Source organism: Neolamprologus brichardi, chromosome 22 (assembly GCF_056152115.1).
Source record: "Neolamprologus brichardi isolate AB-2024 chromosome 22, ASM5615211v1, whole genome shotgun sequence".
In the NCBI taxonomy this organism is placed as follows: Eukaryota; Metazoa; Chordata; class Actinopteri; order Cichliformes; family Cichlidae; genus Neolamprologus; species Neolamprologus brichardi.
Window position 1 is genome coordinate 10,186,784 of NC_142124.1, and position 14,261 is coordinate 10,201,044.

A 14,261-nucleotide genomic window follows, 5' to 3' on the forward strand; every position below is an offset into this window, starting at 1 on the left:
TTAAAAACTGCATTTTGTATTTAGTCAGGTTACCTTGTTATATCTTTTTATCTTCTTATGTTATCAGGTTAAACTAGAAAATATGACAAATGTGAGGAGAGAAGAGGAAGATGACATAGGATGTGTAAATGATGTGCTAAGTTATCTGGTTAATGTAATGTTCTTTCAAAGTAGATTAAACTGTTTTTGTTCTTTATCTTCGTTGTGTTTTTGTTTAAAGGCTGTGTGAGAATACTGGACATAAAAACATTTAAACTAAGACATTTTGAGCATTTTATATGTGGACAACAGGTAACTGCAAACATCTGTGCAGTCTTACTATGTTTGAGAGCCTGCAGCGCACCTCGCCTGTTATCAAAGTAAAGCATATTAATGAGGTGTTGTAGCTGCTCAGATTTGCTTTGATCATTGCAAACGCAACACGAACTATGACTAAAGCGCTGTGTAACTACTGCAAATGTCTGTCTTTAGTAATATCAACGGACAAACACACACGTAAAGAAAATCCTGACACTTCTTCCTCATTCTGAATCCTCTATCTCAGCCCATGTTGTGGTTTCCATGATCACTGTTTGGTTTGGTCAATAATTTGGATGCATAAGCTGGAGTTGCTCTTTTGCATCACTTTCCAAATTCCACTTGGATGTATGTGATCAGCTGACAACACAGGTCAGCTGATCTCACACCCTGTCCAACGCAGTATGAATCAATTTTGGGAGATGTTTTGACGTGAGTCAGCTCTCCACTCCTGCACGGCTACATCAGACTTTAGTGTTAAAAGCCCGATAACAAACCTAAGGAAGAAATCCCATCAGCGTGCAGGGAGGGGCTAACTTGTCAGAGTTGGCCATCACAGAAAAGGTTTAGTTATACTCATGTTTAAGGCTCTTTTTTTTTTACCCTAGGCACTCATTCCTGGAGTATATGTACTCCATGTGTGTCACAGTAAAACCACACATAAAATATTGGCTGCAGGGTTTTGAGCATTTTTGACTGTCGCCATTTTGGCATTTTAAAACCAGATGTGTAGAGAGGGGGGCAGGTTTGACAGCAGAAGTCCTTAAACAAGGATCATACCATGGGTAATACACTTTTGTGACTCCTGGAATAACCAACATGTACATACTTTTTACAGTATGACCCAGCATAAGTGACTGAGGTTATAAATTCATCAGGTAAGTTTTTAACTAAGGTCAAAACGATTCATGTGAGGTCCCAGAGACTTCCTCAGGAATCAACCCCTGGGGGCCATTTTAAGAAGAATGCAGTTTTAAGGCATTTGTGTGTTTTTAGATATATTTTTAGATATACAAAGACACATATCTATATTTATATTTTGTGGCACAAGACTGAGTGAATGACCCAAACTGCCATCCTTAAGGCCTCGCAAGTGGGACTAAAAATCTACATAAAATGGACTAACAGGCCCGTCGTCTTCTCATGTTATGATCCTGAATAACTCTATAAATACACCATGTGCCTTTAAACATTTTACGCAGGCTCATGAAATCACAGCAAAACAAAATGTGCCTGCAATCCACTGGTGTACTGCCAAGCAGGAGACATAAGCACAACATGACACAATTAGCTGTTCACTCTGGTGCAGAAAGCAGTGCTGTACCCTGTCTCGTTGTTCCTAGAGCCAAATCTAACCTTTACCTTTAATATTTGAAGCCACTGGAGCGTTGCTCTGAATCATATTAGGTGTGCTGCGTCATAATCAGCATTTAAAACGGAGCTAAAAACACTCCTGTTTAGATGTTTAGATGAGCCTTTTAGTGGCCTAGTTCCTGATCCTACATTAGCATTTTATTCAATTTCTTCTTCTTCTATTGATTTTAATTCTGAGATTTCATCATTTTTAATGGTCTCCTGTTGATCTTAGTCATTATGTAATTTCATTTCTGCTTCTTTTGTTGCTTTTTAAAGTTAATAACTGGTTTTCATTTGTCTGTTACTGATTTTTTGCTCATTCTGTGGTAGCTAATGCTTTTTGGGTGAAATGTGCTTTATATATGTGCTTGCTTTGCTAGGTAACACACCTGGTAAGTGCACTTAATGAACTAAAGAAAAGATCAGTGAGCAAATTCAAATTCAGTGTGCCTGCAGCATTGTTCTATAGCAATGCTCCTTCTCACTGAGCCTTTCTTTGAGGGAATGCATGTCCACACTCGCCTGCACCTGACGGGGAAGTGGCAAGGTTCAAAGAGAGTCCTATACACCCACAAAGGCATGTTGTTAATGACCCGTCCTGGACAACACCACAAAAGTGCTACAAATCAAGCTTCGTGCCTGCAGTTACACTTTAAGCATTTGTCTGGATACTCCCTGTGCATTTTACCCGAGTGGGAGAGGACCTTCATGTCAGCAAAAGCAGAGTTTTAAATTGCTTTTCTCTTTGTATAACCACAAGAACACAATGCTTTGGTTTTACAGGGCGAGTGCACATATTTGGAAAGCACACTGCTGAAGTCAGAGTCTGAATATAACTACAGCTGCCACAATGTGGGTGTCAAGCATGTCTGCAGTTGGTGGGGAAAAAATCTCCAACTGATTTCCTTGCGAGCAGATGACACTGAGGTCTGGAGTGGATCGCGTCTTCTGAGTGTGCAGATGGAAATAAGCACGAGGTTTCCATAACAGCTCTGAGACAAAATGTTTTTCACGTCGAAGTCAGTCAGGGGGCAGATTTGTCTCCATGAAATTAATTTTCACATTAACAGCCGCATCTGCTGAACACAAAATGCCACGTCAAAGTTTGGAAGGACGTCTCAGACTGAATGCTTTGGAAAACACAGGGCGTTAGATGAGTAATAACACTTCATGTTTATGTCAATAATGAAGCTACATGTAGTTAGCTCAGCAGAAAACCTGGAAACAGACATCTCTGATAGTCACTTCATTTCTTTAAAGCCTTTTCAAATTGTTTCCAATATTTATGCCGAGTTAAGGATCCAGAACAAGGACGAAGCATCACCTATGAGGATGCTATGGACAAAGTTGCTGGTAGGAGTGGGTGTGACAATTTGGAAACCATCCCCTGAAATAGCCAAAGTAAATACCAACATTTTGTTACTACTTAATCAGCAGTCCCCCAAACACCTGTGAACAATATGCGCATGTTTTTGTACAATTTTAAAGACTTAACTTTAAAGCAAAAATATTTCAGCTATTTTGCTTTTGGTTTATTTCTGTTTATCTGCAGGTTTTTTTCTTGTCATATCAGTTAAACCAGCCACTCCCCTGCTTTCAAGCCTTAATAAAGTCCAAAGAGGCACTAAACACTTTTTTCATTTACTAGTCTGTAAATAAGTTGATTTGACAGCCTCTACCATCTCCAAAAACGCCACTATACCAGAAAGTTTATAATGAAAAGACTCACCAGTTAAAGTATCCTGAGTAGAAATCTAGGTCAGAGTTGAATAACACAAAAGATGCCCATTGTACAACGCATGTCCTGCCCCTGACCCAAAATGCCAATTATCTTCTCCATAGCGGTCGAACACATCCAGCCAATCATCCTGGTGCATTGATTCAAACCCACGCTTCGTGAAATATCTGGACGTTTAACTGCCCGACACATATTTATTTCAAGGGGAACCGTCATTAATGTAAAGTCTGAGTTTTAATGGCATTTAAATCACGTAGTATTTTGAAGGTCTTTACTTTGCTGGGTTAGCTTTGTGACTGCAGCCTAAAATTGCTTGGAATTTGTAAGCCAATAAGTTTACAAACAAATACAAACACTGTATTTTTAAACAATGTAACAAAAAAGTGAGCATAATCATACAAAACAACAGTTAAACACTTATATGAGGAAACAGAGATCAAGATCCTTAACGGTTAGTCAGACAGTTTTTAAATCACCTCGATATATGAGGTATTAAGATAATTCTTCTATATTGGTGTCATACAATTACCTTCTTTCAAAGCATCACATTGCTTCGGGTAGTTATTAGGTAGAGTTTTAGTATCGAAATACCGACTACAGCAGCTTTAGAGATCAAACACAAGGTTTTACATTCGTTTTCTCGACTTATCTGAACCACAAAGCTGCTGTTCCTGCTCAGGACCCGCTCCATGATTATTGTGGACACAAAAGTTTATAATGGCATTTATCACAATAACCACGGAAAACATGGAAAAGATGGTGTGTGTAACTTTATGTTGTGTTTTCTATTTTGGAAAATTAAAAAAAATGAAGTAAAAAGAGAATCTGGGACCACAGCTGCACAAGGCCTTACAAAAATTAATAACATAATAATAATATTTGATTTTTTTAAACACTGTGAGAGAGTCAGCTCCAATGCAACGTGATACAGGAACTGAGTGATGCGTCCATTTGTCTTTTGGGTTAAACACCACCCTGCCTCATGCCCAGTCAGTCACATTGCTCACATACACAGTCACTCCACCCCTCCGCCTGCCCTCTGGCAGTTGGCAGAGTGGTGTCATCTCGAGCTCTCAGCTGTTACTGTGGCGTACCATTGGCTGGACCGGCAGCTGCTGGGGACTGTGCCAACACTTTCTTCCATATCACTTTAGAGCATCAGGAAATCCACAAGGACAAAACATATGGCTTTTCAAGAATTCTGGCATTTGACCACCACCACAGTGGATAAATACTGATTATGATTCATTTCCGAAAACATCCAAACATTCCTAGGTCTGATTGGCCGACATAAACATGGAACTAGAGACTAAATTGGTGCAAACATTTAATTTTCATCCTATTCACTCTAAAAGTGCCGATCTAAGAATGGCAGCAATCATAGTTCATCTGAGTGAAGATGTACGTATCTACAGTGCAGTCTGAGCTGGAAGCTTCACACAGGAACCCAGACTCTGGAGTCGTTGTAAAAGAAGGAATGCTTTGACAAGAGCTGTGGGTTATAGAAACCTGGAAGGAGAGAGAAAGTTTTACTTAATGCTTTTATGAATGCAATAACAACTACTTTAGCTGCTCCTTTATTCATAAGGGATTGCTCCACATGTTTGGTTTGGCAGATCTTTTTTTGTATCTCCTCCTGAGATCAAAGCAGGGATCTGTGCTAGTTAGGCAAGTGTGTAAACTGCTATGCAACCAATTTATTAATGATGCCTAGTTTCTATCAGATTCCGTCAATTCCATTTTAATTATGTAACACCAAATCACAACAGTAGTTGCCTCAAGACATATATATTAACATAAAGACCCTACAGTATTAGAAAGAAAGACCAAAAATCACACAAGCCCCCTATGAGGAAGCATTTGGTGACAGTGGAGAGGAAACGCTTCCTTTTAATAGGAAGAAACTGGATATCTATATTGCCATGCGCACCAGTGTTATTTAAGTCCCAGAAAATCAGAGATCAAATGCATGTGAGAAAACTGCCTCATTTATCTTATTACCTGGTCCTGGGATCTTATCAGCCACCGGTTTTTGGGGTATTCTTTGAGTTCTGGATGCAAAAGCAGCAGTGGGTATGGACTGCTTTGATGGCCGGTCATACTGCCCTATGTCATAGTGCCCAGGACCCGGCAAAGGAGGATCCTTAGGTACAGTCTGAGGAGGTGCTGCTATTGCCAAAAAATATCTTCTCCTTCAAACACACATAAAAGGATGTAAATTTTAGATAATAATAAAAAAAAAGTAGCAAAACCTAAAACGTGTATGGTTACTTACGGAAGGATTGTCTTCTTTACTGGGGTGGGTGCCTGATGGGGGTTGTAGGCCCCCGGGCCTGGCACATGGTGGTCGGTCGGAGGAAGGATTCTTTGAGTTTTTGATCTGAAGGGTGACGAGACCGCCTTTGAACCATGCTGGATTAAGCTGCTGTTCACCTCGTAGTGGCCTTTGAGAAGTTTTTAATATTAAAAATTCGAGTGCAAATTTAATAAGAAGCTAAAAAAGACAAAACTTCAATGCAAACCTGGTGATGGCACATTTTTGGGGGGGCAAAATGAATCCCGTGTGGTTCTTGAGAGGAAAGGCGATGTACCGACCACTGAGGAGATGCTTACTCTCCTCACACAACTGACCTGTATAGAAAGAAAAAAATGACCAAAAAAATACACAACAGGATCTCAGAGATTACACCCTGAATCAGCTTTTATAATCAGCACACATACATCATACTGATTTGGAGCTGGAGTTATATGTTTGAGACCATCCATCTGCACAGCTATGGGCAGCCTGAAGACCCTGGAGGCTCCAGTGTTAAAGTCATATTTATTTATGAAGGAACTCTGTAGGTTGTATGCATTTGGGCCTGGAGTGGGTCTTTGTGGCCTTCTGTCAACCTGGAAGAGAGGATGAAGTGATGAAGACATTTAAAAGCAGCAGGGGATTAAAATTTATTAGACTAAAAATAATCAGGTAAATCTAAACTGAGTACTGGAGCCATAACTAACACTGATTTTAAGATTTCTTCTGTGTCATCTTCATTATAAGGCTCAAATATGTTTTGTGGCTCCATACTATTTTTTGGGTCACAAATTGCTCAGAAAAGGATCCTTTGACATTAAACGTTGCCAACTCCTGCCAGATTATTCAAATTAGGGTTGCAGTGAAGCTGAAGTCTGTTAACATAGGATGAATGGCAGGGTGTATACACCAATCTAACAATGATAAGATAACTTTATTGTCTCCCATAGGAGAAATTCATCCTGGGTCAGGCAATACATAAAAAGGCACACAAACAAAATCCACTAGCAATGATGCGGTAGAAAAATAACTTACTGGGTAAATAAGTTGTTTTTTTTTTTAAAGTCCCATTGGGGAAAAAAGTATGATTTAACAAAACAAGACAAATTTGACTAGTATAAATAATCAACAAGACTTCAGAATAAATGCCCAAAGACGTTTCAAGATGATACCTAGTGGACTTCCTGACCTTTGATGGGACAAAGCCGGTGGTGCCCCTCTTTGAGAAGGAAGGACTGTTGACTTCAGTGCTGGAAAAGCAGTCGTAGGTTCCCGGTCCTGGACTTTCACTCTGACACACAAACACCACACACATTATTTATGCGGCACTGTTATTATTATTATTTTAAAATGCTTTGAATTTTGATGGAGTTAAACTTCCTACCAGACTGATTTGAGAAGCAAACCTCTTAGCCTGGGTGGAAAAGCCCTTCTTTTCCTGATGTGTTGTCATCGCTATTTGGTACTTAGCTTGTATTTAACAAACCTTTACTAGCTACAAGATAAAAGAAACCATTATGTCACGTTTTCAGCTCAAGAATTTATAAGGATTTCCACTTTGGACTCACTCGAAGCCATCTGACTCTATTCGAGCTCCTTGGAATTTTAAAGCAGTTGCTATGGTGATGTGAAAACAGATCTATCGCGAGACTCCAGCGCCACCTGTCGGTGAAATGGAGGCGGGCTTCTTTATTGTACCGAGTTTCTTCTGTTTGTTTCCAGATTAATCGGCCATCCGTCATGGCGATGCATGCGAAGGCGACTCCGCCGCAGATCCCGGACACTCGCCGGGAGCTCGCTGAGCTCGTAAAGAGGAAACAAGAACTCGCCGTAAGTAGACGTTAAGGGGGTTTCCTTAAAAATAAAAGTCGCATTTAATATTTCACCGCGTGAAAATTTCTCGTGCGCGCTGCTCGCCGAGGCCCCGCTACATGCTAAACTAATGTTAGCCGGAGCTAACGGTAGCAGCTAACTTAGTTAGCGGGTCGACAGCGTTGTTTGGCTGATAACGTTTGATTAAGAGTAGTGTTAGTAGTAACAAGACTCCGTGCAGCTCTCTGAATATTTCTTTTAAGTGTTTTTACGTATACCGACTTCACAGCAGCGCTTTTGACAAAATATTCTAACAACTTAGCATAGCTAAATTTTAGCAGCCGCCCTGCTTGGCCAAGTTCTCGCGAGAAGTTGGTGTCACATGTGTATTGTGTACATCCAGCCAGATACCTATGATATTTTTACCTCTCTGGCATGAGGAATAATAAATCAGCATTGCGACAGACATCGCTATCTTCACTTTTGCGCGCTCACTGAATCCTTTCTGCAAATGCAAGTGAATAATTAACACTTCAAAAGGGATATATTTTATTCTTCTAATTTGTGTGTATATAAATAAATGTCTGTTAAAACTTTACCAGCCAGGTTGATTAATGTAATGACTAAAACTCAGATATCTAACTTTTATTCTTTTCCTCCACATTCTTCACTGTCACAGGAGACATTGGTGAACTTGGAAAGACAAATATATGCATTTGAAGGCAGCTATCTAGAAGACACCCAGATGTATGGCAACATCATCAGAGGATGGGACAGATACCTCACCAACCAAAAGTAAGCAAATTGGTGGAAATGCATTTACACTAAATGAAAAGTGAGCCATTGACTTGTATTAATTACATACAAGCCAGCAGGAGGAGGAAGAGTACAGCCGATGGCTGAAATCAAGTTCCAGTAAAATTATGAAGAAAAAAAACTACATCTAGTTGATGTTGAAGCAAAAAAACCTTTCTTTTCTTTGAGTAAGGAAAAACTTAAAATAATTTGAAATATGCCATTTTTTTCTGAGGCCCAATGTGGGCATTTGGAGCCACTTTTGGACCAAACCATTGTTTAAATTTTTTACATTTTTGTTTGCTTGTTTTAATTTAACAGGAACTCCAATAGTAAGACTGATAGACGGAATAGGAAATTCAAAGAAGCCGAGCGTTTATTCAGCAAGTCATCTGTTACATCAGTTGCAGTAAGTCTTTTGCTTATTATTTTAAACAGATATGCTGCATAATAACAAAAAGCATTTACTAAACTGTTCAATCGGTGACATTTATACAGGCCGTGTGTGCACTCGGTGGTATACCAGATCACATGAATGAAAAGCGTGAGTTTCGCTTTTGAGCTAAGCAGCATTAAAAGTTTGTATTTTGTGGACTGGTGGTAAATTGTGTCATTTATGCTGTTGTTTTGATTTCTACAGGTGAGGCAGGCAGCGGCACAGAAAGCGATACCTCTCCAGATCTCCAAAACCAAGAAAACGAGCCCAGCCAGGAGGACACGGAGGATGTGGACTCAACGCTGCAGGACCTGAAGCCTCAGAAGGCTGCCTCCTCCTCCTCCTCAGGCAGCCACCACGGGAGCCACAAGAAGAGGAAGAACAAAAACAGACACAGGTATTAAATAAAGGAATGAGACACGGTGGGATCAGCATGTTGTTAAAATATCCTTGCGTTTTTTGGATTACAGAGCTGTAGACTGCTCTTGACAAGCAGGTTACAGAACATGTTTGCACAAAATTTCTGTATACATCAGAGTTTCTACTAGTAATGAAACCCCTGTGGCTTCAATCGGAGAAAACAGGGAGTCTATTTCTCATTTTACTGCCTGTACCTGCGAGAACTCATTGGATTGCGTTGTTCACAGAGAGATCACAAAAAGTGATCTAGTATGGCTAAAATAAGTTTGCAACTTGGATCCCAGTAGCTCCTGTGTTGTTTTTTTGCTGCCTTGGTGTGTCAGTGTGTACACAGTGGGGGGTATTTTGGGGGGAGGCCAGTATAAAAGGAGTATTTTCTCTTCCAGTAGACTATTACATTTTCTCATGGTTGAATGAAAGAGCATTCTCCTGGACAGATTTAGCTGTAAAGAAATATTCACACTTTGCAATCCTCAGCACTTACTGTAGCTTTCTCCTCGATGACAGATGTCACAGTTGAGGGGAAAACAAAAAATCACAAAAAAAAAGGGGGAAAAGTAATAGCAGGGAAATGAATGTGATTATTGGGGCTTGTTTGTTTGTTTGTTTTTACTGAACGTATCAATTTTTTCTCCTGTTTCAGCATCTCCCTCTGTTATCTGACACTTGCAGATCTGCTTGTACACTTGCGTATCCAGCCCAAGTACACACAGCTGTGCTGGAGACACGAGAGTTGGTCATAATTAGTCAGTGCACAACAAGCCAAAAAAAAAGACATTTTGGATGTGCTGACGTTCTCATGCATGACAAAAGCAATCATAAAACAAAGAAAAAACCAAAGTCGTGATATAACACAGACTAACCAGTTGAGGCAACAGTAGATGAATAACATGTTTTCTGAGATAAAGTTGCTGCTTTTTTTTCTTCTTCTTCTTCTTCTTTTTCTTTCGTCTGCAGTGTGACAACTTAACAGATGTCTTACAACAGGTTAATTGAAGTGTTTGTGACATTTGAGCTTCTGCTTTCAGAGAGAATGGAGGGTATTATTTTGGTATTCAGCCTAAAATATGTTGAGAGATTTCTGGTCCACATCACCAAGCTTTACAATCTCAGAATAACCTGGTTATTGTTTTTTCTTTACTTCTGAGCTTCTAAAATAAAAATAAAAAGGATTGGGTTTAGCTTCTTGGTGTTACTGTCCCCAACAGGGAGTGTACATGGTTTCACTAGTAAACATTACTCAAAAGTCTTTTTATTTTTCTTAAAGAAATTTACTGTGCTTGACCAAAATTAGACGTATTCAAAGTGGGTGATCAGAGGGTCAATAAATGACAAGTTTGTTAAGACAAATTAGGTTTAACGTGTCATGTCGACGTGTTTTTTGTTGACTCGGGCCTCACTGTTTATGCCTACATATTAACACAGCAGGTTCTCCTCCTAACACAGCGTGATGGGGTGGTGCTCTCACTCTCTAAAGTCTGGACTGCAGTTTTATATACTCGTAGGGCTTTAGGCTCAGGTTGGTAAACTAACAGCTGCTGCTCTCTTCCCTCCCCTAATGCTGCTTCCTCAGTCCTTCTGCCATGTTTGATTATGACTTTGAGTAAGTCTGAATTTTACTTCCTGCTCCTGTCACGTTTACATCCTGCCTGCTACTAAGCCCATCATCAAATTATCCACCGTTTTCCTCTCCTCTATGTCCTCTTACTATTTTTATTTGTATATTCTTCTCTAAATCTTTGCTTTTTCTTTTTTAAATTTTGATTTCAACTTTTAATTTTTTCTTCTTTTTTAAGTTTTATTCTTTTATTTGACTTGAATAATTTTTTTATTCTTCAATTTTTGCATATGTTTACTTTATTTTTTACATCTATTTTATTTTAAGTTTTAATTTAATTTCTGAATTTTACTTATTTTTGCATGTTTTAATTAAGCTTTATTTTAACTTCGAACCTTTTTAATTTTAACTTTTCATTTCAATTTTTACTATTTATTTTTACATGTTTTCACTTTTTTATGCATGACTTGACTTTAATTATTAATCTTCTCCTTCTGTAGGGTTAGTTTGAATTGAAGCCTGCTTGTTATTTTATTACTCAGTCATACTGCATGTCCAACACTTCATTGTTTGATATGTACATATTTTCTTAAATGCATGCCAGCATCCAGCACTCTGAGCGTCAGTAAATTTTCTTGCTTGTTGATGGGTTTTCCCACAGATTCATTTCAGTTTTGCTTCTTCAGCTCCGCTTGCTGGGTTGCTTGTTAGATGACGGATTGGTTAGGAGGTTCTGTATGAGCAAGAACAATCATGCGGTCATGTAGTTTTATTGTTACCAGGCTTATTTATTTATTTATTCATTTTTAGGCTTCTTTATAGTACAGTAGTGGTACTGCTTTTCTCCATAATTCCCATCAGAAGCAGGATTTTAATGTAAGATGACTAATGCTCTCTTTGTTCTTGTTTCAGGTTTGACATGAAGGTTAACAAGAAACCCAGAGCTGTAAGTTCACTGTTCTGTTACACTTAGACACTTTAATGTCTTTGACATTTACTTTGCTGCTTTTATTATTTGTAGTGACTGTTTTGCTTTACTTTTGATTTATTGAATCTCTTGGATAGAGCTATTTGTTTTATAGAGGCTAGATGCCTTGCTGTATTTTTATTTATACATTAATTAAATAAGAAAGTTCAGGTCAATAAAATATGTTTTAGACATTACAGGTTGTGTTTGTATCGTTTTGGCAGCTGCGACATGAATTTTCCAAATTTGGGTATTTAAAAAAAAATTATGTTAATCATTTTATCTTTTAATAAAATGGCAACTGGTCGTTTAAATTCAGAAGTTTTGATCATCTGACCAACAGCCTGAAACCTTAAATATCCAGATTCCTGTCATCTATGACATTTTTGTCTTCCTTACCCTAAAAACAACTGAAAGAAGTATTTCTTTTAATTTAAGTAATAATTACTTTAGTCGACTGATTGATGAATAACTGTTAAGTGTGACTCGGCTCCTATTTTTATGTGCAGGATTACTCGACTTAAAACACCTGGAGGACCTGGACACATGAGGATACATGAGATTTCTGGACTTCTTTTTTTTTTTTTTTTTAATCACTTTTCTTTGTTGTTGTTGTTGTTGTCGTCATATTTCAGCCTGTACTGTGTACATCAGTTGAAACATTCCCCTCACCACCTGCCACTGGATGGGGTTCACTTTTTGATCTACCTTCAGTAGAAATACGGTGTTGCTTGTTACTTGTCGCCTACTGGCGCTCTCTGCCAGTAACACATCATCTTGTATAGTGTTTTCTTTTTTTTGTTTTTTAAAGAAAATGACTGTATTTATTGTGTAGCTAATTTTCTTGTTTCCCTTTGTAAGAAAATCTTTTTTTGTTAAGCATCACATGGTCAGATTACCCTCAAATGCCCCAAATTCTTTTATGACATTGTTTGTTTGGCAAAAAAATAAAATACTTCAGCAAGAATATGTTTTGGTTTTTAAAACTGAGGTATGCGACTGTTATTAAAATGTCATGACGGGAAGCTTCGTTTAGCCTAACATTCCCACACATACAGCACATACATGAGTGAAAACAGTGTTTATGTGACTATTGCATAAAATAGCCGGCACATTTTCGTCTGTCAGTTCTCAGCTTGTTTTCATAAAAATGTTTATTTAAGTACACAAGAGCACAGTCTGATGGTTGTCAGGCACATGGTCGTTCAGATTGTCTTAGTCCTAAACTTGAATGGCTTTACTTGATAAAATACTTGAATACTTTTAAGGTATTTTGTGAAATGTTTGAAAGACGAACCGTCTAGCATCCCTTTTTTCCACTGGGTGGTGCTAGAAGACAGGAGCAGGGTGACACTTGACATTGTCATGGTTATTTCCCTGTTTAGGTTGGGCTTTTATACATAAACATACCAGGCTGAGCAAACTCCACTCCGTCAGTGCAGAACCAGTCAGAAAGCTTTGGAAATTGAGGGCAGGATTTAAACATTAATTAGCTTTCACTGCTACTTTTGCCAGACAAGTTCACGTTATGCTAATTAAGTTTATGAATGTAAAGTAAAGTCACCTTGTTATATATCTTAAATTTGTAGCAATGCATTGCTGGGAGATGACTGAATACAAATATCTGACATTGATCACTTCTCTTTCCTGTTCAGCTAATCAGCATTTTATAAAGCGACATGCTGTTGTCTTTTTAGAAGACTCCACACACGTCCTCTTATGTTTGTTTGTGTTAATGTCCCCAAATTCCTCTGTCTTACATTACCAAAGAGTGCCTGAGATAAATAAATCATGTATTAGGAGTGGACCATGGCAAGAAAACTTGCACTATAATTACTTTAAAATCAGAGGACAAAGCTTCTCTAGATTCATCCGATCTAGGTTTTTCCATAGTCTGTATGTAAAAGATGGCCCTAACCACGGTCACGTTGCCAATCCGTTTATGGAATATGAATTCTGGCCATCCATAAGCACAAACCTATACAGGCTGTATCATCCACATTATTTGTAATATAATTAGATTCAAAATGCACAGAAGCCGCCAACACCATAGACATTCGGGTTCAGTCATGCAGGCGTAAAGACTACTCTCCGACCTCCCTGCTGACCTCTGGTTGCTAAGGAAAAATGTGCGTTTCCCATGCAGGTTCCTGGTTACCACCAGGTGAAGAGGATGCTGCATTAAAAGCCTCACTGGGATTGCTTTGGTTGCTAGCAGACTGTTGCAGTCGCCCACAGTGTGCATCGAAGATACCGACTTGCTTGCAAACACTCGCTACTTACTCTCTGAAGAGGAGTGAAACTTAAAGAAGTGCATGCAAACAGTCAATGGAGAATTTTCACCTTTGAAGTACGCACCTTTACAGACAGGAAAGAGGTTTGTAGACAAGCTGGCGTCTTCCATGCAAACTACTGATAACCATGACTTTGTGCAAGCAACAAAAGCAATCACAAGAAGGTATGGGTGCAGCCCCATATACCTCTACTAATACTAATACTAATTAGATACTAGTGACTGCCAGCAACCTTCAGTAATCACTCCGCAACCGGTCATGGAATGCACACGTTTTCCCAGCAACTGGGAAT

General features: G+C 38.8%; 2 protein-coding genes across 3 annotated transcripts; one reads left to right on the top strand and one right to left on the bottom strand.

The window, feature by feature from the left end:
• Positions 1 to 4,705: 4,705 nt before the first annotated feature.
• Positions 4,706 to 7,452, bottom strand: stpg1 (sperm-tail PG-rich repeat containing 1). The gene is made up of 7 exons (XM_006794359.3): positions 7,072 to 7,452; positions 6,877 to 6,978; positions 6,113 to 6,283; positions 5,914 to 6,022; positions 5,667 to 5,835; positions 5,393 to 5,583; positions 4,706 to 4,900 (listed from the first exon to the last, which is right to left on the bottom strand). Exons 1-7 carry the CDS (start codon positions 7,138 to 7,140, stop codon positions 4,827 to 4,829), a joined length of 885 nt encoding a protein of 294 aa, XP_006794422.2. The 5' UTR covers positions 7,141 to 7,452; the 3' UTR covers positions 4,706 to 4,826.
• On the top strand, positions 7,333 to 12,642 carry meaf6 (MYST/Esa1-associated factor 6). 2 transcript variants are annotated; one of them, XM_006794360.3, is made up of 8 exons: positions 7,333 to 7,517; positions 8,179 to 8,294; positions 8,616 to 8,703; positions 8,793 to 8,838; positions 8,935 to 9,127; positions 10,724 to 10,753; positions 11,621 to 11,654; positions 12,185 to 12,642. In XM_006794360.3, exons 1-8 carry the CDS (start codon positions 7,428 to 7,430, stop codon positions 12,197 to 12,199), a joined length of 612 nt encoding a protein of 203 aa, XP_006794423.1. In that variant the 5' UTR covers positions 7,333 to 7,427; the 3' UTR covers positions 12,200 to 12,642. The 2 variants fall into 2 exon arrangements, with proteins under 2 accessions (XP_006794423.1, XP_006794424.1); XM_006794361.3 differs by lacking the exon at positions 10,724 to 10,753 and having other exon boundaries at positions 7,335 to 7,517.
• Positions 12,643 to 14,261: the final 1,619 nt, after the last annotated feature.

Excerpts from the sequence above, each read along its gene's own strand:
- meaf6 (XM_006794360.3), top strand. The coding sequence starts at position 7,428 with ATGGCGATGCATGCGAAGGCGACTCCGCCGCAGATCCCGGACACTCGC. Across the intron at positions 8,839-8,934 it reads AGATCACATGAATGAAAAGC|GTGAGGCAGGCAGCGGCACA; the intron begins GTGAGTTTCGCT and ends TGATTTCTACAG. Across the intron at positions 10,754-11,620 it reads ATGTTTGATTATGACTTTGA|GTTTGACATGAAGGTTAACA; the intron begins GTAAGTCTGAAT and ends TTCTTGTTTCAG.
- stpg1 (XM_006794359.3), bottom strand. The coding sequence starts at position 7,140 with ATGACAACACATCAGGAAAAGAAGGGCTTTTCCACCCAGGCTAAGAGG. Across the intron at positions 6,284-6,876 it reads CCGGCTTTGTCCCATCAAAG|GTTGACAGAAGGCCACAAAG; the intron begins GTCAGGAAGTCC and ends CCTCTCTTCCAG. Across the intron at positions 5,836-5,913 it reads CAAAAATGTGCCATCACCAG|GCCACTACGAGGTGAACAGC; the intron begins GTTTGCATTGAA and ends AACTTCTCAAAG.